We start from the raw sequence: 27,644 nt of genomic DNA, 5'->3' as shown, positions 1-27,644 counted from the left end.
TGTGTGGAAGTCGAGAACATTATCTCGGAAAGCAAAAATGGGTATGTTTGAAGGAATAGTGGTTCCAACAATGCTGTACGGTTGCGAGGCGCGGGCCATGGATAGAGTTGTGCGCAGGAGGATGGATGTGCTGGAAATGAGATGTCTGAGGACAATGTGTGGTGTGAGGTGGTTTGATCGAGTAAGTAACGTAAGGGTAAGAGAGATGTGTGGAAATAAAAAGAGCGTGGTTGAGAGAGCAGAAGAGGGTGTTTTGAAATGGTTTGGGCACATGGAGAGAATGAGTGAGGAAAGATTGACCAAGAGGATATATGTGTCGGAGGTGGAGGGAACGAGGAGAAGAGGGAGACCAAATTGGAGGTGGAAAGATGGAGTGAAAAAGATTTTGTGTGATCGGGGCCTGAACATGCAGGAGGGTGAAAGGAGGGCAAGGAATAGAGTGAATTGGAGCGATGTGGTATACAGGGGTTGACGTGCTGTCAGTGGATTGAATCAAGGCATGTGAAGCGTCTGGGGTAAACCATGGAAAGCTGTGTAGGTATGTATATTTGCGTGTGTGGATGTGTGTATGTACATGTGTATGGGGGGGGGGGGGGGTTGGGCCATTTCTTTCGTCTGTTTCCTTGCGCTACCTCGCAAACGCGGGAGACAGCGACAAAGTATAAAAAAAAAAAAAAAAAAAAAAAATATATATATATATATATATATATATATATATATATATATATATATATATATATATATATATTGGAAAGGATCCCAATTTTGCACGTGATCAAGTATATTCCTATGAGCTCACGGGGAAAATGAAACACGATAAGTTCCCAAGTGCACTTTCGTGTAATAATCACATCATCAGGGGAGACACAAGAGAGAAATATAACAGTCAGTTGATATACAAATGGCGTCTTAGCTACGTCTCTTCGTTGTATATCAACGGACTGTCATATTTCTCTCTTGTGTCTCCCCTGATGATGTGATTATTACGCGAAAGTGCACTTGTAAACTTATCGTGTTTCATTTTCCTCGTGAGCTCATAAGAATATATATATATATATATATATATATATATATATATATATATATATATATATATATATATATATATATATATATATTGAAAAGGGGGTGACTGTATTGTTGACTGGTTGGTAAGGTTATTTAATGTATGTATGATTCATGGTGAGGTGCCTGAGGATTGGCGGAATGCTTGCATAGTGCCATTGTACAAAGGCAAAGGGGATAAGAGTGAGTGCTCAAATTTCAGAGGTATAAGTTTGTTGAGTATTCCTGGTAAATTATATGGGAGGGTATTGATTGAGAGGGTGAGGGCATGTACAGTGTGGTTTCAGAAGTGGTAGAGGATGTGTGGATCAGGTGTTTGCTTTGAAGAATGTATGTGAGAAATACTTAGAAAAGCAAATGGATTTGTATGTAGCATTTATGGATTTGGGGAAGGCATATGATAGAGTTGATAGAGATGCTCTGTGGAAGGTACTAAGAATATATGGTGTGGGAGGCAAGTTGTTAGAAGCAGTGAAAAGTTTTTATCGAGGATGTAAGGCATGTGTACGTGTAGGAAGAGAGGAAAGTGATTGGTTCTCAGAGAATGTAGGTTTGCGGCAGGGGTATGTGATGTCTCCATGGTTGTTTAATTTGTTTATGGATGGGGTTGTTAGGGAGGTGAATGTAAGAGTTTTGGAAAGAGGGGCAAGTATGCAGTCTGTTGGGGATGAGAGAGCTTGGGAAGTGAGTCAGTTGTTGTTCGCTGATGATACAGCGCTGGTGGCTGATTCATGTGAGAAACTGCAGAAGCTGGTGACTGAGTTTGGTAAAGTGTGTGAAAGAAGAAAGTTAAGAGTAAATGTGAATAAGAGCAAGGTTATTAGGTACAGTAGGGTTGAGGGTCAAGTCAATTGGGAGGTAAGTTTGAATGGAGAAAAACTGGAGGAAGTAAAGTGTTTTAGATATCTGGGAGTGGATCTGGCAGCGGATGGAACCATGGAAGCGGAAGTGAATCATAGGGTGGGAGAGGGGGCGAAAATCCTGGGAGCCTTGAAGAATGTTTGGAAGTCGAGAACTTTATCTCGGAAAGCAAAAATGGGTATGTTTGAAGGAATAGTGGTTCCAACAATGCTGTATGGTTGCGAGGCGTGGGCTATGGATAGAGTTGTGCGCAGGACGGTGGATGTGCTGGAAATGAGATGTTTGAGGACAATATGTGGTATGAGGTGGTTTGATCGAGTAAGTAATGTAAGGGTAAGAGAGATGTGTGGAAATAAAAAGAGCGTGGTTGAGAGAGCAGAAGAGGGTGTTTTGAAATGGTTTGGGCACATGGAGAGAATGAGTGAGGAAAGATTGACCAAGAGGATATATGTGTCGGAGATGGAGGGAACGAGGAGAAGTGGGAGACCAAATTGAAGGTGGAAAGATGGAGTGAAAAAGATTTTGAGTGATGGGGGCCTGAACATGCAGGAGGGTGAAAGGCGGGCAAGGAATAGAGTGAATTGGATCGATGTGGTATACCGGGGTCGACGTGCTGTCAATCGATTGAATCAGGGCATGTAAAGCGTCTGGGGTAAACCATGGAAAGTTGTGTGGGGCCTGGATGTGGAAAGGGAGCTGTGGTTTCGGGCATTATTACATGACAGCTAGAGACTGAGTGTGAACGAATGGGGCCTTTGTTGTCTTTTCCTAGCGCTACCTCGCACACATGAGGGGGGAGGGGGATGTTATTCCATGTGTGGCGAGGTGGCGATGGGAATAAATAAAGGCAGACAGTATGAATTATGTACATGTGTATATATGTATATGTCTGTGTGTGTATATATTTGTGTACATTGAGATGTATAGGTATGTATATTTGCGTGTGTGGACGTGTGTGTATATACATGTGTATGGGGGTGGGTTGGGCCATTTCTTTCGTCTGTTTCCTTGCGCTACCTCGCAAACGCGGGAGACAGCGACAAAGCAAAATAATATATATATATATATATATATATATATATATATATATATATATATATATATATATATATATATATATATATATATATAAATAGATATATATATATATATATATATATATATATATATATATATATATATATATAAATAGATATATATATATATATATATATATATATATATATATATATATATATATATATATATATATATATATATATATATAAAATAAATATATATATATATATATATATATATATATATATATATATATATAAAAATATATATATATATATATATATATATATATATATATATATATATATATATATATATTTATTTTTTTTTTTTTCCTTTGGCAGTAAAATGTCTGCGGAAATGCACTGCCACGTTTCATCACACTTGAATTCTTAGTCGGGAATAGATAAACGGAAAGTTAAGATACCTCAATATATTAGAGACCATATTGGAAATACCTCGTAGATATTCATATTTACTCTTTATGGTGTTTATTCATGTTAGGTCTGCTTCTATGGTAACTTGTTTTTTTCGCAAATATCTCATAAAAGATTCACTGTATCGTGACGCTATTTCACCACACTTATCTTCTACCGCCCGGGCCAAGTGTATGGCTGACACATACCACATTGCTCTATGATGTGTTATGTGAGGAGGAGTTGTTGACTCGTGAAAAGAAAAGAAAAAGATATGACAAAGCTGGGTTAGTCATATTGACGCTTTCGAAGGAAAGTGTGGCCCAAACATCCAACACCCTCCCAATTTCTCCTCCTCCTTCTCCTACTTCTCCTTCTCTCTCCCTCGTTATCCCTCCCCATTTCCACCAAACTCCTCCTCACCCACCCTCGTGTCCCCTTCCCTCTTTCCCACATAACTTTAGCATATAATTATAATGGAATGTTACGTAGGCTGTGTATGTGTAATTATGAACCATCAGTGTGGTGCAATTCCATCGACGCAAGATGTATTTTACGTCGATAATGACTGAACGAGAGCATATTTACATACATGTAGTCTGTACAAGGTCGATTTTACAGTCCTTATGGTCAACCCAGTGGACACTATGTTGACAACATGGGAAAACCAAATTTATTCGTAATCACTCTCAGAGAAAATGGTCATCGTTTTCATCATCACTGGTGGCGATTATGTTAATAATAACACCGGGTTCGCATCCCTCGTGTAACGGGTTCGCATCCCTCGTGTATGTTGTCAAGTCCTCCAGTATTCTTCTTCGAAGTGACGTGAGTGCTGAAGAGCTCCCAACCCCCCCCACGCGTCCTTGTGTGTGTACCAGTTAGTTGCCAGGCGTCTTCCAACCTTGCCTTGACATCCGTCCGGGTCAACCGATGGAGAATGTGTGTGTGTGTGTCTGTGTGTGTGTGTGTGTGTGTGTGTGTGTGTGTGTGTGTGTGAGAGAGAGAGAAAGAGAGAGAGCGCATGACGCTTCATAGATCCCCATACTTGCTCGATGGTGATGAGCTCGCATAAGGATGGTGTTGTCTGTGTTATACTGGAGGTGTGGACGGTTCTGCTGGCACAGGACCTGCAGCAGCTCAAGGACGAGTGGTGACAGCAGCTCAAGGACGAGTGTAGCAGCTCAAGGACGAGTGGTGACAGCTCAAGGACGAGTGGTGACAGCTCAAGGACGAGTGCAGCAGCTCAAGGACGAGTGGTGACAGCAGCTCAAGGACGAGTGTAGCAGCTCAAGGACGAGTGTAGCAGCTCAAGGACGAGTGGTGACAGCTCAAGGACGAGTGCAGCAGCTCAAGGACGAGTGCAGCAGCTCAAGGACGAGTGTAGCAGCTCAAGGACGAGTGCAGCAGCTCAAGGACGAGTGTAGCAGCTCAAGGACGAGTGGTGACAGCTCAAGGACGAGTGCAGCAGCTCAAGGACGAGTGTAGCAGCTCAAGGACTTGGTGACAGCTCAAGGACGAGTGTAGCAGCTCAAGGACGAGTGCAGCAGCTCAAGGACGAGTGGTGACAGCTCAAGGACGAGTGTAGCAGCTCAAGGACGAGTGTAGCAGCTCAAGGACGAGTGGTGACAGCTCAAGGACGAGTGTAGCAGCTCAAGGACGAGTGCAGCAGCTCAAGGACGAGTGTAGCAGCTCAAGGACGAGTGCAGCAGCTCAAGGACGAGTGTAGCAGCTCAAGGACGAGTGGTGACAGCTCAAGGACGAGTGCAGCAGCTCAAGGACGAGTGTAGCAGCTCAAGGACTTGGTGACAGCTCAAGGACGAGTGTAGCAGCTCAAGGACGAGTGCAGCAGCTCAAGGACGAGTGGTGACAGCTCAAGGACGAGTGTAGCAGCTCAAGGACGAGTGTAGCAGCTCAAGGACGAGTGGTGACAGCTCAAGGACGAGTGTAGCAGCTCAAGGACGAGTGCAGCAGCTCAAGGACGAGTGGTGACAGCAGGAGGTGGAGGTGGAAATCTTGCGCTGTTCCAGCTACCTGATGAGGTCCACCTTCCCTGGTGGTGGCTGTGTGGAGGGAACCGACTCTCCTCCGTCAGCACAAGAACCGATGGCTCTGGTGTCAGTGTGACGGAAGGAAGGAGCTTCGTTGTCAGTCATGGCTGACAGGAACCGTTCGGCATTCGTTTCCTCATGCCGTCATCAACAAAGCCTTCGTCTGTGCCATCTGCGATCACTACAAATCGCTCCCCTTCACCAGGTGGTGCCTGTACGTGGTGTTGGAACCTGTGTGGTATTTACCCACTCCCAACTGTGGCCCATGTTGGTGGTAAACCACGTCTCATCCACATATACCACCTTCCTTCCCTCCTGTCGGTGGCGGTGTAGAGCCCGAAGGGCGTCAGTCCGACGACACAACAAACGTTCAGCGACTCCCTCCTTACATACACCTTTCGCTGTGACCGTCTGTATTGAAATCCCCTGGTGTGTGTGTGTGTGTGTGTGTGTGTGTGTGTGTGTGTGTGTGCAGGATCCGCCCAAACTATTGTGGCAGAGGTAACCTCCGGGAGCATACCATTGTGTTTTCAGGTCGATTGATATATCACAAAAGAGCCGATGGAGGTGGTGGTGGAAGGCTGTGGTCTACGTCCCTCATCCCTTAACTCAGCCATGCCCACGATGTATGCGCGCGCACACAACTCGCTTCGTAAGGCCGTGTTCTACGTCCCTCATCCTTGACACAACCATGCCCACGATGTGTGCTTGCGCACACAACTCGCTTCGTAAGGCCGTGTGTGTGTGCGCGCACACAGCTCACTTCGTAAGGCCCTGTGTGTGTGCGCGCACACAACTCACTTCGTAAGGCCGTGTGTGTGTGCGCGCACACAACTCACTTCGTAAGGCCGTGTGTGTGTGCGCGCACACAACTCGCTTCTTAAGGCCGTGTGTGTGTGCGCGCACACAACTCACTTCGTAAGGCCGTGTGTGTGTGCGCGCAAACAACTCGCTTCTTAAGGCCGTGTGTGTGTGCACGCACACAACTCACTTCGTAAGGCCGTGTGTGTGTGCACGCACACAACTCACTTCGTAAGGCCGTGTGTGTGTGCGCGCACACAACTCGCTTCTTAAGGCCGTGTGTGTGTGCACGCACACAACTCACTTCGTAAGGCCGTGTGTGTGTGCGCGCACACAACTCGCTTCTTAAGGCCGTGTGTGTGTGCGCGCACACAACTCGCTTCTTAAGGCCATGTGTGTGTGCGCGCACACAACTCACTTCGTAAGGCCGTGTGTGTGTGTGCGCGCACACAACTCACTTCGTAAGGCCGTGTGTGTGTGCGCGCACACAACTCACTTCGTAAGGCCGTGTGTGTGCGCGCGCACAACTCGCTTCGTAAGGCCGTGTGTGTGTGCATTGAAAATTAAATGTTTACGTTACACATGTCGTGTCAACCTCACTATTGATTATATGACATTGCGACACAACGCAGTCGGCTTTACTTTCACTATTCCATCATGGATATAGATGTAATAATATTCGAACCAGAACATATTGTCGCTAGAGTTGTATGTAGCCTCTGTATGGAGGTACCTCATACCTCAGAGAATGGGATATGGGGGGACTGTGGATATCATATTAAGGTATATATTTCTTACTTAAAAACGTAACAGAACAAATGAACAAGGGGATTACCTGTTGCTTTCATGGTCGCTGGACGTACACTGGTTTTCACGTTCACACACAATAACTGTATTACATGTTGTTACTAATGTATTTATGTACGTAATTAGAATACGACAAAATCAAATATAGACAATGGATGGTGGGGGGTGAAGACGGAAATGGGGAGGCAGATACTGCGATATTGGGGTGGAGAGAGAGAGAGAGAGAGAGAGAGAGAGAGAGAGAGAGAGAGAGAGAGAGAGAGAGAGAGGTGGATGGTGAGGGGTGAAGACGGAAATGGGAAGGCAGATACTGCGATATTGAGAGAGAGAGAGAGAGAGAGAGAGAGAGAGAGAGAGAGAGAGAGAGAGAGAGAGAGAGAGAGAGAGAGTGGTGGATGGTGAGGGGTGAAGACGGAAATGGGGAGGCAGATACTGCGATATTGGGAGAGAGAGAGAGAGAGAGAGAGAGAGAGAGAGAGAGAGAGAGAGAGAGAGAGAGAGAGAGTGGTGGATGGTGAGGGGTGAAGACGGAAATGGGGAGGCAGATACTGCGATATTGGGGTGGAGAGAGAGAGAGAGAGAGAGAGAGAGAGAGAGAGAGAGAGAGAGAGAGAGAGAGAGAGAGAGAGAGAGTGGTCTAGAGGGGGGGTATTCGAGGTGTTAAGGGAAGGGGGTTAGACGAGTACCTCCCCCACCCACACACACACACACATACACACTCGTCCTATTCTCTATAACACCTTCGCTATGATGACTGGCGTAGGTTGGTTTAATATCACTCAGTAATAAACTCCTCACATAGCACCTAGAGCAATGTGGTATGCCAGCCATGAATGCAGAGCCCAGGTGGTGTTAAGGGTAGTGTGGGAAAACTATAATAGTGATACAACCTTATTCGTTTAGCAGAAATTTGTGTAACCCAGTGTTTGTCCGCCGGGGGGCTGGAAATCCTCCCCTCTTGTTGTTTTTATTATTTTTCCAAAAGAAGGAACAGAGAAGGGGGCCAGGTGAGGATATTCCCTCAGAGGCCCAGTCCTCTTAACGCTACTTTGCTAATGCGGGAAATGGCAAATAGTTTGAAATATATATATATATATATATATATATAAATGAATGCAGCAAGTGTGAATTATGTACATGTGTGTATATGTATATCTGTATGTATATACATGTGTATGTGGGTGGGTTGGGCCATTCTTTCGTCTGTTTCCTTGCGCTACCTCGCTAATGCGAGAGACAGCGACAAAGTATAATATATGTATATATGTATAGTTATTGAGCGGTTATTATATGTTTTTAGGGTGTGGTCTTCCCAGCGATAAACTCCATGTTGGCCACCTGGATCCCGCCCATTGAGAGAAGCAGATATAACACCATCGTCTTTTCAGGTGAGGTGCAGGGAGAAAAGTTAGGGACGTTATTGTGGTGGGTGGGGGCAAGTTAGGGACGGTGGTGTAGGTGGTAAGTCAGGGAGAGCAGTATGCTAAGTTAGGGAGGGTGGTGTTGGTGGTAAGCCAGGGAGAGCAGTATGCTAGGTTAGGGAAGGTGGTGTAGGTGGTAAGTCAGGGAGAGCAGTATGCTAAGTTAGGGAAGGTGGTGTAGGTGGTAAGTCAGGGAGAACAGTATGCTAAGTTAGGGAGGATGGTGTTGGTGGTAAGCCAGGGAGAGCAGTATGCTAAGTTAGGGAAGGTGGTGTAGGTGGTAAGTCAGGGAGAGCAGTATGCTAAGTTAGGGAAGGTGGTGTAGGTGGTAAGTCAGGGAGAACAGTATGCTAAGTTAGGGAGGGTGGTGTTGGTGGTAAGTCAGGGAGAGCAGTATGCTAAGTTAGGGAAGGTGGTGTAGGTGGTAAGTCAGGGAGAGCAGTATGCTAAGTTAGGGAGGGTAGTGTAGGTGGTAAGTCAGGGAGAGCAGTATGAAGTTAGGGAAGGTGGTGTAGGTGGTAAGTCAGGGAGAGCAGTATGCTAAGTTAGGGAGGGTGTTGTAGGTGGTAAGTCAGGGAGAGCAGTATGCTAGGTTAGGGAAGGTGGTGTAGGTGGTAAGTCAGGGAGAGCAGTACGCTAAGTTAGGGAAGGTGGTGTAGGTGGTAAGTCAGGGAGAGCAGTATGAAGTTAGGGAGGGTGTTGTAGGTGGTAAGCCAGGGAGAGCAGTATGAAGTTAGGGAGGGTGTTGTAGGTGGTAAGTCAGGGAGAGCAGTATTGGTGGAGAATGCTAAGTTAGGGAGAGTGATATGGTAGACGGTGGTAGTTTAGGGGTAGTTTGGTGGAGGGTGTCAGGAAGAGTATTGTGGTAGAGGGTATAATAGGTTAGGGAGAGTAGTGTGGTAGAGGGTAGTGAGTTAGAGAGAGTAGTGCAGTGGAGTGTGGTGAATTAGGAAGAGTAGTGCTGTGGAGGGTGGTAAGGTAGGTAGATTACTGTGGTAGTGATGGTAAGTTAGGGAGAGTAGTTTGGTGGAGGGAGGTTGATTATGGAGAATAGTGAGTTGGAGGGTTGTAAGTTAGATAGAATAGTGTGGTACGAGTGGTAAGTTAGAGTAGTGTGGATGAGGGTAGTAATTTAGGGAGAGCAGTGTGGATGAGGGTAGTAAGTTAGGGAGAGTAATGTGGATGAGGGTAGTAAGTTTGGGAGAGTAGTGTGGATGAGGGTAGTAAGCTAGGGAGAGTGGTGTGGATGAGGGTTGTAAGTAGGGGGAGCAGTGTGGATGAGGGAGGTAAGCTAGGGAGAGTAGTGTGGATGAGGGTAGTAAGTTAGGGAGAGTGGTGTGGAGAGGGTAGTAAGTAAGGGAGAGTAGTGTGGATGAGGTTAGTAAATTAAGGAGAGTGGTGTGGATGAGGGTAGTAAGTTAGGGAGAGTAGAGTGGATGAGGGTCGTAAGTTAGAGAGATTAGTACAGTGGAGGGTGGTAATTTAGTGAGGATAAAGTGGTGAAGGATGGTCAGTTAGGGAAAGTAATGTGGTTGTGGGTGAAGAAAATTAGGGAGAATAGTGGGCTGGAGGAAGGAAAGTCTGTAGAGGATAGTGTGGTGGAGAGGGAATATTGGGTAGTGTGATGGAGGAAGGAGAGGGAAAAGAGGAAGGATGGAGGGAGAGAAGTGCATGCTTATTTTGATGGAGTCATGTGAATGTTATCAAAGTCACAAGTAGATTGACTTCCAGATAAGTGTAATATGTTTTTTATGTTTCACCATTACTTTCTGAATATCATGGCAACAGATAAGGTTTCTTTAAAGAAATGATGTTTCCACTCTTGACTGAGCTGTAATCTTACTTTAAACATGAGTTTTACAAGTAAAAGAGGTCTGTTCTATGGGTTTCCCATCAAGTACTGTGTTGTTCCTTGCTTTTCACTCTTGATATGTTACTTTCACTCCTGACAAGTTCTGATGCAAACAGTGTCCACTTTTAAAACACTCTTACTTCAGATCTTGCTTTTCACTCTAGATCTGAAACCTTCACTGATGACAAAGCTATGATATGTGTAGTTTTCACTTTTAACTTAATCGTACTTTTATCTCCAACTTTACAAATAACAGCGGTCTGTTCTACAGGTTTCCCATTGGGTACTGTACTGTCCTTGCCTGTGGGTGGATGGTTATGTTCCTCACATTACCTAGGCGGATGGCCCTCAGCATTTTACTTGTTTGGTTCGCTGGGACTAATATGGGGGGTGGCCTGGTTCCTGTTAGTGCATGACCGGCCTGAGAAACACCCTAGGATCTCTGACGAAGAGCTGGCTCACTTAAATGCCTTCAAACAAGATACTAAGAGGGCAGAGGTAAGCATCAAGCCATCGGACAAGATATATTCACAAATGATTCTTCTAACCAGGTGCATCTGTTTGATATTCACTCTTATGTAAATATGTTTTAAAGTTTTTGAATTACAGCTTGCAGGTCTGTTAATGCTCATATTTATTGTAGCTAAATTTTCATATCTAGTGTTCAGTTACCAGTACCATAAATGAGCAATACATCATCATACAATCAGAACTCTGGTTTGCTCTGTAGAGCAGGCCTACATATCCAAAGCAATCCACCATCACCTTCTTAACCCCTGGTAGACATAGATCCAACGTGCACCCACTCTTTTCTTTGAGTAATCAGCCACTCACAAAACACAAACCATGCTAGATGCTATATACCATCCTCAGGCAGGCTTCACATACCATTCCATGGTTCATGTTAACCCTGGTTTGGCTCACTGACAACATGTCTACCCCATATATCATATTGATTCAGTTCATTCCATCCAGTGAATGCATAGCACCCTCCATCTGACCCACCCTAAACCCCCAATGACACTCGCAGCACATTATATACCTTAAAGAACTTCCCCTTAACAAGCCCTGTGACAGCACAGCATATGCCCACATAAAACACTTTGGCACAGTTGCATACCAAGCGCACCCAGATATTTCTAACTATTCCTGGCAACACCACAAAACCCCAGACAAATAAAAGCATGTGAACATAGTACCCATCCTAGAATTCAACTCCTCCTCCTCTTACTACCTTTTATCACTGTGGTCTTCAGTATCTGAACTCCTTGAAAAACAAATCCACAACAGCATCAACTAGAATATCCCATTTCCACCTTCACAACATGGCTTTAGTTCCAGTCACTCCGATACTACCCTGCATGCAAACCTCACATAACACAGCCAATCACAACCACCCTTTCTGCACATCCTCACACAAAAGATACTGCCCTTGGCACCACCTTCCTCATCACTGACAATGAATAATTAGCATTCATCATAGCTGGCCACCAAGTCAAACAAAATCCCAAAGCCTTTGTCTTCAAAGCCCTCAAGATCAACAGTGGAGTCCTTAAGGAGCAGTTCTTTCTTGAACCCTCTCCAGTCTCTTCTTACATGACCTTCCCTACAACCTACAAGCTCTACAGTGGAGTTCCCCAGGAGCAGCTTTTCCTTTGACATTCTTCAGTCTCTTCCACAGCATGAAAGTTTTCTCATATGCAGATGACCTCAGTCACATCTCAGCACCTTGACGCTTCCCAAACATCAGCAAACATGCAAAACTACATAACATATTTAGAACTCTAGCTTACCCAAAACGTCTGCTACACAATGAAAGTCTTCAGACATCCTTGCAATCCCTAATAGATATGAATGTAACTTGCACCTTCCCATAACCCTTACTTACAACTGGTTTTGCTCCAGAGAACTTCAATCATGCAAGGTATAATGAATAACAAACATGATATTTAACTTCCACACTACAAACACCAGTGCAAAGGCCATGAACAAACTCTACGCCCTCAGAACACTAATCACCACCAGTTTTGAATAAGTAAGAAAATCTGCTAACATCCTTCACAAACTTCATTTGCTCCACCATAAACTGCTTCCCTTGCCTGGTTGTCCACTCTGTCAACAGCAAACATAACAAAGCTGGAAACCACACAAAATAATGGCCACAGAACAATCATTGACTGCCTAATAACTACAAATACCTCATTATCTGCACAGTGAAAGAGAAATGCTTCCAGTACAATCTCACTTTAATATGACTGGCACCCATTCCTTGCATATGCTGTAGACCTACATCTACTCAAACCAACTACTCTCTCCAAGTAGAAACAGTAACCTTACCCCTGCTTCACACCTCAGCGGTCTATACTTATAGATCCTCCACCCCTGAAAAAAGTGACATTAACTAAGCACATACAGTAATAACTCAGTGGGCACTAAACAACCACCCTTCATAACCAGTCTTCAATTTTACACCACCAGCCAGCCACACACCCATTAGAAACTACACGCTTCAGTTATGTTTGAGTGATGTTTTCTTGTCTGCATTCTGGACACCACCTTGTTTGGTGGAGAAAATATAGACTTGATAAGAAACAAATCTTCAGACTAGAGATGAGAAGTGTAAAGTGAAGTAACTCATTACACAAGGGTTATAAGTAGGTCTGAATATGTTACTTTAAACAACAGCCATTTGATTTTGTGTAAAGCTCTGGATGCATGGTTTTCTGCATTGCATAACAACAAAATGATATGTGGTAAGTAAAAAGCAGATGCCAAATATTTAGTCTTGTAATGCTTTAGCTATTCATCCATTATTTACTTAAATACTATATTGTTTATCTTACAAATGCATTAGTAACAGTGGATACCCAGTTTATGGCACATTTTCAAATTCTTTGTAACAATACAATATTTCACAGAAAGTCCCGTTACAGGTTGTTGCCTTACCTTGGAAGGATTTCCTCATGTCACTGCCGTTCTGGGGGTTGATGTTGGGAGCTCTAGGTTATGACTTTGGCTTCTACACTTTCCTCACAGAGTTGCCTACTTACCTCAAGAACATACAGCATTTTGACATGAATGAGGTCAGTTACTACATGTATAAAGGGTTTAAGAAAAATGTGTAGATGACTTGGGATAAAACATTGAAATAGCTATTTACAAGCCAGGCCTTAAGTGTAATTAAAATACAGAAAAGACTATGAAAGGAAAAAAGAAGAGAGAAAGGAAAGCATTTTTGAATTTTGGAGGAACTGAAAACTTGTCTTTTAAAATGTTCCAGGTCATAGTTATTGGGAAAGACATGAGAGGATAGAGAGTTCCAAAGCTTTGAGATGTAGGGAAAGAGACATATCAAAATGGCAAACCTGTAAGTTGCCAATGACCACCCAGTAATCATGTGACACAGCAGGTCGGCGAGTATTGTATGGTCTACCTTGTGGTGGGGGCACTATAAAAGGGATCTTGGGTTATTCAGTTAATTAGATTTATTCTTGAAAAGTGAATGTAGAACTCAACCTTAAGCATAATGCAGTACAATACATTGCTCTCACCTGAGTATTTGATGCAACCTTCCAATTCAAGAAATACATTGCACATTCCACAGAATCAATATAAACTGTAAATGTAACTCATAGCAGCATCCAATTATCGTGAGTTTTTATGATTCACTCCTCCCCTACATCATTGTTTTCTCCACAGAATGGGATGATGTCAGCACTGCCATTCCTGGTGATGTGGCTGTGGGGTTATGTATGGGGCTCTTTCATGGACAGACTCACAGCAGCCAAAAAAGTATCTATCATTGTCATCCGGAGAATCTCCATGTCTTTGGGTACGTATTTGAATGAAAGAGGAAATGATAGAGAGATAGAATGAGTACCTGTTTATGGATGCCTGCAAGATTTGACTGTGTGACAGTGGGCATGTAGTTTTCTTTGCATATATTACTTGATTTTTTTTTTATGTTGGAGGCTTCAGTCATGCATAAAAGTCCTCATCAAGACTGGGCCTTGACTAGAATATTGGGAGGATTATGAAAGGGAAAATGAAGAGACAAGGGAAAGTCTTTACAAATTTTGGAGGAAGTGTAAAACTTGTCTTTTAAAATGTGCTACTTCAAACTTATTGGGAGAGACTGTCATTCTTTGCTGTCATGCACAGTGCATATCAGTCAGTCTTGAATTCATCTGTAACACTTTTCAGCCCTTTCTCTTGGCTTGTAAAGGTGTCTGTATTCATGCTTTTCAAGGCTTTTCTGTTTCCCTTGATGAATATTTAATATTCTCCATCTTTCTTCACTGGGATTTTATGAATTATTATTTGATGTCTTCATTTTTTTTTTTTTTATACTAATCGCCATTTCCCGCATTAGCAAGGTAGCGTTAAGAACAGAGGATGAGGACTGGGCCTTTGAGGGAATATCCTCACCTGGCCCCTTTCTCTGTTTCTTCTTTTGGAAAAAAAAAAAATGAGGGGAGGATTTCCAGCCTCCCGCTCCCTTCCCTTTTAGTCGCCTTCTACGACACGCAGGGAATATGTGGGAAGTATTCTTTCTCCCCTATCCCCAGGGACAGTTGATGATGTCTTGATGTTGATGTCTTCATAATGCTGTATATTCCAAGGGATTCCTGTGGGTATTATTACTCTATGTCTTCCACATTGTAAATTCTTTGTCATATTGTGTTTTGCCAAACGTTTCAGTTGTCACATGCATATATTATCATGCATCTTTCTCTTTATTTTCAGCATTTTAAAATAGTACTGTAAAGTGTATTGAATTCTCTCACATTTATTGGTTTCATCTTGTTCAGTTTGTCGATGACCACACAACTCATTAATCCTCCATTTTACTTACTTTTTAGTATGCAGTGAAAGTTTTCCTCTTCTTTTTGTCTTATTGTGAAAGTTCTCATTATCACTTAGCTTTTGTTTGTGGTCACTCCTTCATTTGAACTTTTCAGACTGTACTCTGAAAGTAATCATTCCAATTTTATGGCTTGCAAACATAATTGTATCTTTTTTTTTTTTTTTTATTATACTTTGTCGCTGTCTCCCGCGTTTGCGAGGTAGCGCAAGGAAACAGACGAAAGAAATGGCCCAACCCCCCCCATACACATGTATATACATACGTCCACACACGCAAATATACATACCTACACAGCTTTCCATGGTTTACCCCAGACGCTTCACATGCCTTGATTCAATCCACTGACAGCACGTCAGCCCCGGTATACCACATCGCTCCAATTCACTCTGTTCCTTGCCCTCCTTTCACCCTCCTGCATGTTCAGGCCCCGATCACACAAAATCTTTTTCACTCCATCTTTCCACCTCCAATTTGGTCTCCCTCTTCTCCTTGTTCCCTCCACCTCCGACACATATATCCTCTTCGTCAATCTTTCCTCACTCATCCTCTCCATGTGCCCAAACCACTTCAAAACACCCTCTTCTGTTCTCTCAACCACGCTCTTTTTATTTCCACACATCTCTCTTACCCTTACGTTACTCACTCGATCAAACCACCTCACACCACACATTGTCCTCAAACATCTCATTTCCAGCACATCCATCCTCCTGCGCACAACTCTATCCATAGCCCACGCCTCGCAACCATACAACATTGTTGAAACCACTATTCCTTCAAACATACCCATTTTTGCTTTCCGAGATAATGTTCTCGACTTCCACACATTCTTCAAGGCCCCCAGAATTTTCGCCCCCTCCCCCACCCTATGATCCACTTCCGCTTCCATGGTTCCATCCGCTGCCAGATCCACTCCCAGATATCTAAAACACTTCACTTCCTCCAGTATTTCTCCATTCAAACTCACCTCCCAATTGACTTGACCCTCAACCCTACTGTACCTAATAACCTTGCTCTTATTCACATTTACTCTTAACTTTCTTCTTCCACACACTTTACCAAACTCAGTCACCAGCTTCTGCAGTTTCACACATGAATCAGCCACCAGCGCTGTGTCATCAGCGAACAACAACTGACTCACTTCCCAAGCTCTCTCATCCCCAACAGACTTCATACTTGCCCCTCTTTCCAAAACTCTTGCATTTACCTCCCTAACAACCCCATCCATAAACAAATTAAACAACCTTGGAGACATCACACACCCCTGCCGCAAACCTACATTCACTGAGAACCAATCACTTTCCTCTCTTCCTACACGTACACATGCCTTACATCCTCGATAAAAACTTTTCACTGCTTCTAACAACTTTCCTCCCACACCATATATTCTTAATACCTTCCACAGAGCATCTCTATCAACTCTATCATATGCCTTCTCCAGATCCATAAATGCTACATACAAATCCATTTGCTTTTCTAAGTATTTCTCACATACATTCTTCAAAGCAAACACCTGATCCACACATCCTCTACCACTTCTGAAACCACACTGCTCTTCCCCAATCTGATGCTCTGTACATGCCTTCACCCTCTCAATCAATACCCTCCCATATAATTTACCAGGAATACTCAACAAACTTATACCTCTGTAATTTGAGCACTCACTCTTATCCCCTTTGCCTTTGTACAATGGCACTATGCACGCATTCTGCCAATCCTCAGGCACTTCACCATGAGTCATACATACATTAAATAACCTTACCAACCAGTCAACAATACAGTCACCCCCTTTTTTAATAAATTCCACTGCAATACCATCCAAACCTGCTGCCTTGCCGGCTTTCATCTTCCGCAAAGCTTTCACTACCTCTTCTCTGTTTACCAAATCATTTTCCCTAACCCTCTCACTTTGCACACCACCTCGACCAAAACACCCTATATCTGCCACTCTATCATCAAACACATTCAACAAACCTTCGAAATACTCACTCCATCTCCTTCTCACATCACCACTACTTGTTATCACCTCCCCATTTGCGCCCATCACTGAAGTTCCCATTTGCTCCCTTGTCTTACGCACTTTATTTACCTCCTTCCAGAACATCTTTTTATTCTCCCTAAAATTTAATGATACTCTCTCACCCCAACTCTCATTTGCCCTTTTTTTCACCTCTTGCACCTTTCTCTTGACCTCCTGTCTCTTTCTTTTATACATCTCCCACTCAATTGCATCTTTTCCCTGCAAAAATCGTCCAAATGCCTCTCTCTTCTCTTTCACTAATACTCTTACTTCTTCATCCCACCACTCACTACCCTTTCTAATCAACCCACCTCCCACTCTTCTCATGCCACAAGCATCTTTTGCGCAATCCATCACTGATTCCCTAAATACATCCCATTCTCGGTTAATATGGGTAAAACTGAAAGTTGATGGAGAGAGGTGGGTGATTATTGGTGCTTATGCACCTGGGCATGAGAAGAAAGATCAAGAGAGGCAAGTGTTTTGGGAGCAGCTGAATGAGTGTGTTAGTGGTTTTGATGCACGAGACCGGGTTATAGTGATGGGTGATTTGAATGCAAAGGTGAGTAATGTGGCAGTTGAGGGAATAATTGGTATACATGGGGTGTTCAGTGTTGTAAATGGAAATGGTGAAGAGCTTGTAGATTTATGTGCTGAAAAAGGACTGATGATTGGGAATACCTGGTTTAAAAAGCGAGATATACATAAGTATACTTATGTAAGTAGGAGAGATGGCCAGAGAGCGTTATTGGATTACGTGTTAATTGACAGGCGTGCGAAAGAGAGACTTTTGGATGTTAATGTGCTGAGAGGTGCAACTGGAGGGATGTCTGATCATTATCTTATCTTTTCTGAAAAGAAAAGAAGAGTGAATGTTGGGGTGAAGAGGGTGGTGAGAGTAAGTGAGCTTGAGAAGGAGACCTGTGTGAGGAAGTACCAGGAGAGACTGAGTACAGAATGGAAAAAGGTGAGAACAATAATTGTATCTGTTATCACTATTTTAATCCCAAAGTGCAAGTTGTAAATGTATCCCCTTACAGCTATGTATGGTCCAATGCTGGGTCTGATGGTGATGTGCTTTGTGAACTGCAATACAGTGTTGGCCATGGTGGTGCTTTGTATGGGTGTGGGACTCGCTGGGAGTGCCAACTGTGGATTCTTATGCTCACACCAGGATTTGGCCCCTAACTTTGCCGGTACGCTTTTGGGCTTCACCAACACACTTGGCTCCTTTGCTGGGATCATCGCACCCATCATTACTGGCAGAATCACAGATGGCAATGTAAATATCACCAGATTCTGTCTGTGTGTAGACAGTGACTCCTTGTTTTGTAGGTTCAGGGCACTTTGGGAGTTACCATTGAAAGTCATTATTGTAAATTAATGTTTTATTGGTCACACATTTATGAAATGGAAAAGATAAGTAATCAGAACAAGGCTGTCTTCTGGTATAGTTTATTTGTGGCAGTTAATGCATTCTTGATGGAAACTTTCTAATATTAGATTATGTTCATTCTTATGCATATATCATGTTGTGAAATGATTTAGAAATTGATGGTAAGTAATGAATAATGAAGTGTACAAGAAGATTTTCCTTTCATTATGTCCTCCAGTGACTATCATTATTGTTAAAGCTATCTGATATTTCTCCTCTAATTCATTAGTCCACCAAGACCATTCAAGTCATATCCTTATTATTATTTACCCTTTCAGTGTCCATCGTGTTATTACTTAGTGTGACATTGCTCTTCTTATTACTTAGTATTACAACTTTCTTCTCAGTGTTCTGTCATGCCATCTGTCGTGTTCCATTTAGAATCCTTCATGTTTTGTTGTTTTCCTTATCTTGTTCATTCATTCACTCCATCACTGTTCCATTAGACTTTTTTTTAATTTTACCATTCCATCTTTTTCCACCTTGTTTCTGTCATGTTCTCCAATGACCATCAAATTTAGTTCTGTGCTTTCCACCTTACTTTGCTCCACTGTTTTTCTTTTTCTTTATGCTTTCCAGCTTATTCTACCATACATTGTACTTGCTAAGGTGTTTCACTTTGATTGAACATTCTTTTCAGTATTAGTCATTTTTGTTGCTCAGGTTTTTCATTTCATCTCTTATGTTGCTCACTACATGTCAGCAAAATCTCTAACATGAATTTCTCTTGGCAGCAAACACTGAGTGCATGGAGGACAATATTCCTAATAACTGTGGCTTTTTACTTCGTCACGTGCACCTTCTACATCGTATTCATATCAGAACGTACCCAGCACTGGAATGAACCCAAATCGTACAAATGTAAGGCTCCTCTTCATGACTTACAACTCTGTCATTTATTGCAGCAGTCAGACATATCACTTGTAGGTTAATTGTAATATTATCATTGCATGCACTTATTCTTAATTCAGTCCTGTAGAGGTAAACTGCAGAAACGGGCGTGTGACTAGGAGAGTGTAAGAAAGGAGAAAAGATAGAGAAAATATGAACTAAAGGAAGGACGTTATGCAGCAGAAGAGTGTTTAGCTTTGAGTAGGGAGGTCTTGGAGCGAGTGTAATGCTTCAGGTATGTTTTGGTGGAAGTGGCAGTTGATGGAACCATCAGGACTGAAGTGAATTGTAGGGTGGGAGAGGGGGCTACGGGTGGGTTCATTAAAGAATTTGAGGTAAGGAGAGATTACTGCTTATAAAGACAATTATGGGCATGTTTCCTGTAGGGTGGGGTGGTGCTGGGAAATGGATAAAGGTGAACAAGTATGAATATGGCCCAACTCACCCACATACACATGTATATACATACACGTCCACACACTCTCAAATACATACCTATACATTTCAACATACACATATATATACATACACAGACATATACATATATACACGTGTACATAATTCATACTTGCTGCCATTACTCATTCCCATCACCACCCTGTCACACATGAATGACCACCACACACACACACACACACACACACAAGGTAGCACTAGGAAAAGACAACAAAGGCCTCATTCGTTCACACTGTCTCTAGCTGTCATTTATAATGCACCAAAACCACAGCTTCCTTTCCACATCCAGGCCCCACAAAATGCCTACACACACATTTCAATGTATACATACATATACATACACAGACATATGCATATACACACATATACATATTCATACTTTCTGCCTTCATCCATTCCCATCACCACCCTGCCTCACAAAATAGCACACACACACACACACACACACACACACACACACACACACAGCAAGGTAGCGCTAGGAAAAGACAAAAAGGCCACATTCGTTCACACTCAGTCTCTAGCTGTCATGTGTAGTGCACAGAAACCATGCGTGTATGGTCGTTTATGCATATATACGTGTATATGAATGCATTCTTCATCTATACCGTTTACCTATGATGGAAGTATAAGGGGAGTCACTGATGTGGACAGAATATCGGTGGAGAGTGAAAAATAAATATGACACTTCTATTGTGAGGGGAGTGGCAAGATTCTTCTTGAGTTTGTAAGTGACTTCCATGTTGTAGCTTTTAAAGATCTTAAGCTTGCAGTGGACAGGCAAAGCCATTAGAAACAAAAGTTGGATGAGGCAAATGATACTCCAGAACTGCTTCATGAAGACCAGGTAATTGAGCTGAGGGACTCGGAAGGAAGAGTTGTTGAAAGAGGAAAAGATATGTGAGGAATGAAATGATAAGTGAGCATTTTTGTTGACAGGGAAGGTGGTCTTATTACTGCCACCATTAATTAGACAGAATGGGGAGAGACCTCAGATGGCACTGCTTTTGTTAAACAAGAAATTAATTGGACCTTGAAGGACTAAGGCTCCTTAAGATGTTGTTTAGGCTCTTAATGGAAAAGTAATCACTGGCAAGGGAGTGTAAGTAGGCAAATGTTGTCCATGTGTTTTTTAAGAAAGTGATAAAGAAAACACATTGATCTACCAACTGGTAACAGTAAGAGACCTAAGCAAGAGGGAGTGTGGGATTAGAGAAAAGTTATGCATAATTAATTTTTTTCAGATTTTTTAAACCTCCAGTTTTTGAGAGCTCTAGCTTAGGAAATAGAAAGGAAAGATGGATTTTGTTGTTGGAGAGCTAGAAAGCTTTTGAGTGAAAGTGAAGAGGTTTCACAAGAGCATATCCATGCTGTGAGGCATGGGAATATATCTCTCAACCGTGTGTTTAAATAAGCATGATTTAGATATTATCATGTCATCCCAGCTAGAGAGAGACTCAGTTTTTGGCAGACACCAGTCCTAATTTCATGTGTGTGTGCAGTTTCCTACTTGAATGTAATGGGAGGGCTTTCTGTGATTATAGGAAGCCCAACTGTGTGTGTGACTGTGCATCTATTTTTCTGTGAATGATATTTAAGGATACATAATCTTTAGAATTAACACACATGGAAATGTACAGGAAAGCACATTTGGATTAATGATACTGCATGACAATGATGAAGAAATCAATAGGCATACAAAGATGAATTGATTTTATAGTTTCATTCATGTGCAGTTTTAAATCTGTGTTTATGTACATGAAGTGATTTTTTTTTAACCTTTCAGATGAGAAGGACTTTCATGGGTGTCTAGAGGCCCAGCTTTCCTTAGAATCAGATGACTCCAGGCATAAGTTATCCAAGAGCAACAACCTTGAGGAATGCTAATTACAAGAAGAGTGAAATGTTTGTGTATAACGAGACTTCAATTAACTGCAAATCATATTCATCTCATCATAAATCATCCATTCATCACTCATCATTAATATATTGTATCATGATATCTAAAGCGACAAACATCATCCCAAGTAAAACGTCGTGGAATTTTGTTGGTACTCTGTATATACGAAACAGACTGCCAAACATTGACATTGTCGGCCATATGCTGAGCAATAATATCAGCCGTATTACAGTGAGAACGAAAGAAAAGGACAAGTGCATGTTATGGGATGCCTCTGATTTGATGATCTCAGTCTAATGCCTTATCAAGGAACCATGAGTTATTGTGATACGAGACTAAATATGTGCGATACTGCAAAAGTAGTTTGTGTAATTCAGAGTTATAGTTCAAGATCTATTTCTATTCAGTGTTCACATCTTGAAAGATATGCTTAAGATGGGTGAACAAGGTGAGTAGATTACAAGCTGCAGAAGAGTCAGTCACAAACACACTAAATTTTGACAATATCTAGTGGTGAAAATATTACTGTAATTTGTCCCATTATTGGGATACTCTGCATTAGCAAGTAGCCTAGTACAGATTCACTGTCATGGGGATGGTACTGCAGAGGCTAGATTAATTCTACTTTTTGAAGGAGAACATATCTGGCTCTTGCCTTGTTTCAGTCTTCTCCATGTTCCATCTCACCACTGTTGTTTTCCACCAGAGCACTTTAAAGTGAAGGTTTTAGGAAAAGCATATATATACACACGTCAGGTACATGCAAGCATATACACTCTCTGATCAGAGACAAACCCATTGTCACTTGAAGAATATATGTTAGTGGTCACAATGTGTATAATTGTAGCTGACATATATGAGAGGACTTTGTTTATGGCTTCTGTTAAAGGTTAGCAGAACTTGGGATAAAGTCATATAATATTTTTTCTATCATATGTATCTCAAACTTTGTATATTGATTTTTTTTTTTCAAATGTTTTCTGGTATTTTTGCACTATATTCTGTCGTTTCTTTACAGAGTGTTATATTATGGAAGTTGTGAGAGTTAGGAAAAGATAATGTACTGTTAAGTATATGCTCAACTGGTATGTGATATTATTCCTGATATACCCATGGAGTAATCTGTGGGGCATGGCTGTGGATGATAGGCCCTGGTGTTGGTACATCATAATGTACATGACAGCTAGAGATTGGATGTATGCAGATGAAGCTGTTGTTTCTTTATTCCTTACACTTCCTTGCTATAGTGGGGAATGCAGGTTGGTGTGAAATTGTATTTATTATTTTATTATTATACTTGATTGCCATTTCCCATGTCAGCGAGGTAGTGCCCAGAAACAGATGAAGAAAGACCCAAGTGAAGATATTCCGTCTAAGGCTCAGTCCTCTGTTCTTAATGCTACCATGCTAATGAGGGAAATGACAGGGTAGCGCCAGAAATGGATGAAGGCAAGCAAGTATGAATATGTACATGTGTATGTACGTATATGTCTGTGTATGTGTATGTATATATGTTGATATGTATATGTATATGTGTACTTTCTAGTGCTAACTTGCATGCATGCTAGGGGAGGGGGATGCCATTTCATGTGTGGCGGGGTGGCGGTGGGAATGGATGAAGGCAGCATGTATGAATATGTACGTGTATATATGTATATGTCTGTGTATGTATATGTATGTATACGTTAAAATGTGAAGGTATGTATATGTGCGTGTGTGGGCATTTATGTATATACATGTGTATGTGGGTGGGTCGGGCCATTTTATCATCTGTTTCCTTGTGTTACCTTGCTAATGCGGGAGACAGCGACAGAGTATAAAAAAAATGTATATGTATGTACATGTGCTTGTATAGTTGTTTATGTATGTATATGTGTATGTGGGTAGGTTGGGCCATTCTTTCGTCTGTCTCCTTGTGGGGCCTGGATGTGGAAAGGGAGCTGTGGTTTTGGTGCATTACACATGACAGTTAGAGACTGAGTGTGCTAGGACTGAATGTGTCCTTTGTTGTCTTTTCCTAGCACTACCTTGTGCATGTGTGGGGGGGAGGGGGGGTGCCATTTCATGTGTGGTGAGGTGGCAACGGGAATGGATGAAGGCAGCACGTATGAATATGTACATATGTATATATGTATATGTCTGTGTATGTATATGTATGTATATGTTGAAATGTATGGGTGTGTATATGTGCATGTGTGGGCATTTATGTATATACATGTGTATGTGGGTGGGTTGGGCCATTCTTTCGTAAGTTTCCTTGCGCTACCTCACAGACATAGACAAAGATACACTTGTATATATTCATACTTGCTTGCCGTCATCCATTCCTATCGCTAACCCACCCCACAAGGAAAACAGCATCACTATTCGCCATTTCCCACGTTAGTGAGGTAGTGTTCAGAACAGAGGACTGAGCCTTAGAGGAAATCCTCCCTTCCTGCATTACTTTCCAAAAGAAGGAACAGAGCAAGCTGCCAAGTGAGGATTTTTCCCTCTCAGGCTCTGTCATCTGTTCTTGACCAAAGTAAAGGATCTTGTTTCAAAAAACTAAATCAGTAGCATGAATCTGGAAAAAAAGAATTCTGAACTTTTTAGTTAGATGAACAAAATATTTATCCAAGGCTTGGCTTGAATAATGCTCCATGATATATAAAGTTTCCATGAAATATTTTATGTTAAAAGAAATTAGTAGAATTTAAGACATTGGCTAAAAGTTAAGAAAAGGATATCCCTTGAGACACCTATGGAACATTAAGACACTGACAGTACTCATGATATTTTCTTTGTTGGTTTCTCACATGCAGTGAGAGTATAACTGAATACAGAAGTATTTTAGCAAACTAGGCTTAAATGTAACACTTAATATAATGTATGCCATCTAATCAGTGTTTATATTTATTAAGATGCATGTGCAATGCATTTGAATATTTTATGTATTTTGAAAATTTACCTCACATAAACAGCCTCCTATCTCACACCATTTATGACAAGTTCATTTTCTATTTCAGAACATCAGCTGCCATATTCTGTTTTCTTAAATAGCACTTCACCTCCAAAAGTTTAACCAGCTGAAAGGCATTCTTATTTCATACATTTTTTCTTCTTTGAGGTTCATATAGATATGTGTGGTCTGTAACCAGAACATTTTTATTTTGAAAATTAGCGTAGGCTTTATAGTTGAATCCATGTTCCAGCAAATGTGTTACCCGAGGTGAATGATATCACGCTGACCCAATAATTTTGCTTTGTAATAGGTACTTACATTGCTTAGTATGAGCAGCTAATATGGGCATCAAAAAGGTTTTGTTGTTTTCTTTTACTTTTCAGTGCCTTAAGCAAGAGAATGCTTTACCTGCACTGCAACAAAAAAGTATGCAAGTAAAGATATAAGGACCAATCTCAATTTTCATAGATTCTGTTTTGCCACCTTACTTCTTGCCTTAATTATTTCACCAGCAGTAAAAATTTGAGGAATCCTGGACATAAATCAGCCTCATACCCCTAGACTTGGTTCACGCATTGACCACACCACTGACTATGAGGCACAAATATTTCACTTTGTGACCAGTGCTATGAGGTTAGTCGTCAGCATCACCAAGGCAGGAGGGGGGGGGGATTGACATTACTGCCACTTCTTTCACCGCAGGATCTGTTGTACATTTTTTTTAAATAAAAGTTTTGAATGTCTCCGTTTACAGGATTTATTAGTCTGCTTTGGAGTTTTCTTATATATTGGTTTATATGTCTACTGAATGTCTTGGAACTTGATATATATATAATGTCCATAGGCTGAAGATCTAAGACTTAAGAGATTCAAGTTTATTTTCTTAGAAACTTACTCCATGAACCCTAGTTATATTCATTTTGGTTTCTAACATGCATTTCATGAAAATGAGCATATATTTCTAAATTCAGGCCTATTTGCCATGAATTTGAGTTGCTTTAATATCAAGCAAATATACTTTAAACACTTCCCTCCATTCCTTAAACATGCAGACAGCATTTCCTATGGTTTTCTATAAATTTCCATGTTATGTAAGACATGCAGATTCTTAAAATGTACAAATTGAAAAGGGTTGAAACTAATTAAAGCAAAAGTTTGTTTTAGGACATGATGAAGTTGGTGATCTGATATCACTTGCCATTGGTGGTTGAGTCTGCAGATGCTAACATAGGTGCATGACTTGTTTCATGAGTTTTTATAGCAGGTTTTAGCACGAGAGAGATGTGTGGTAATAAAAAGAGTGTGGTTGAGAGAACAGAAGTGGGTGTGTTGAAATGGTTTAGACACATGGGGAGAATGAGTGAGAAAAGATTGACAAAGAGGATATATGTGTCAGAGGTGGAGGGAAGAAGTAGAAGCAGGAGACCAAATTGGAGGTGGAAGGATGGAGTGAAAAAGATTTTGAGGGTGAAAGGCGTGCAAGGAATAGAGTGGATTGGAACGATGTGGTATACCAGGGTTGACGTGCTGTCAATGGATTGAACCAGGGCATGTGAAGCGTTTTGGGTAAACCATGGAAAGGTCTTTGGGGCCTCGATGTTGAAAGGGAGCTATGGTTTTGGTGCATTACACATGACAGCTAGAGACTAAGTATGAATGAATGTGGCCTTTTTTTTTTTTTTTTTTTGTCCTTTCCTGGCGCTACCTCGTTGGTGGTGTGTGTGTGTGTGTGTGTGTGTGTGTGTGTGTGTGTGGGGGGGGGGGGGGTTGCTATTTCATGTGTGGTGGGGTGGCGACGGGAATGGTTGGAGGTAGCAAGTATGAATATGTACATGTGTATTTATGTATATATCTGTGTATGTATATGTGTGTGTATGGGTGTTCCTTGTCTGTTTCCTTGCGCTAACACACTGACGTGGAAGACAGCGATTAAGTATAACAAATGATTAATATCAATAAATGAACAGAACAATACATGTGACACTTTACAGTAAATAATCATAAAATTACATGTGTTGATTATGTGAATCATGCTTAGACAAATATTCAGCTTTTTTTTTTGTATCAGTAGATAGAAAGAGACTGAATATATTCTGCCCTTTTGAATTAATAATATTCATGTTACTGTATGTAAAAGACAAACTGATGATTATCTGATGTACAGAGAGAAGGAGTACTGTTGATTATAAGGTGAATGTTTTTCAGGTAATAAGCCAAGCATGTGATATAATTGTTCGGTATATCTCATGAATATGAGTAAACTGCATATAAGGGTCCTGTGTGAAGGTTTCCCATTTGCTTATAAAAATGAATGAAAGGAAAAAATGTTAGTTTGAGAGCTTTGTTGAGTTTGAAGAGTTTATTGTGTATCAAAATTAGGTTGTACTTTTTTTTTTAAGGGAGGGGGCAAAAATCCTGAATGCATATGTATCATGTATTTTTAGCTTTAAAAGCTCATATAAACTGTATACCTTGTGATAATTGGCCAAAGTTGTAATTTTTGTACATAAACAGACAAAAAATTAAATTGAATATGAAGTGGTGTATTTCTTCCACCAACCACTATGGATGGTGATAAGTTTGGATTATGGATAGTCAATATTTTATTTTGTAAAAAGGAAATAGTAATGCCATAGAATGCATGGAGAATATATACAACTCTGTGGTGTAACGGTTAGCGTTCCTCACCATTGCTCATTCTTGGGCCACCCAGAGATGAGCACCTAAGTTCATCCACCCATAGGGGTTGGTAGATAAAGTGGGTACCTGACTCAATTAGAATATACATATATGGAATAAAT

General features: G+C 41.5%; 1 protein-coding gene across 4 annotated transcripts in view; it reads left to right on the top strand.

Moving 5' to 3' along the window:
- The window catches only part of LOC139745765 (sialin-like), a 135,529-nt gene extending 108,148 nt beyond the window's left edge, over positions 1-27,381 (top strand). For 3 of the 4 annotated variants that reach the window (XM_071656295.1, XM_071656297.1, XM_071656298.1), the window contains 7 exons: positions 8,361-8,448; positions 10,605-10,831; positions 13,267-13,416; positions 14,033-14,165; positions 18,258-18,499; positions 19,387-19,513; positions 21,786-23,108. In XM_071656295.1, coding sequence (XP_071512396.1) covers positions 8,361-8,448; positions 10,605-10,831; positions 13,267-13,416; positions 14,033-14,165; positions 18,258-18,499; positions 19,387-19,513; positions 21,786-21,886 — 1,068 coding nt within the window. In that variant the 3' untranslated portion in view covers positions 21,887-23,108. Of the gene's footprint in view, positions 1-8,360; positions 8,449-10,604; positions 10,832-13,266; positions 13,417-14,032; positions 14,166-18,257; positions 18,500-19,386; positions 19,514-21,785 lie in introns of all 4 variants that reach the window. The other variant, XM_071656299.1, reaches the window with a different exon arrangement.
- Positions 27,382-27,644: the final 263 nt, after the last annotated feature.

Source organism: Panulirus ornatus, chromosome 62, assembly GCF_036320965.1.
Source record: "Panulirus ornatus isolate Po-2019 chromosome 62, ASM3632096v1, whole genome shotgun sequence".
Classification (NCBI taxonomy): Eukaryota; Metazoa; Arthropoda; class Malacostraca; order Decapoda; family Palinuridae; genus Panulirus; species Panulirus ornatus.
This window is presented reverse-complemented; position numbering and strand designations above follow the sequence as displayed.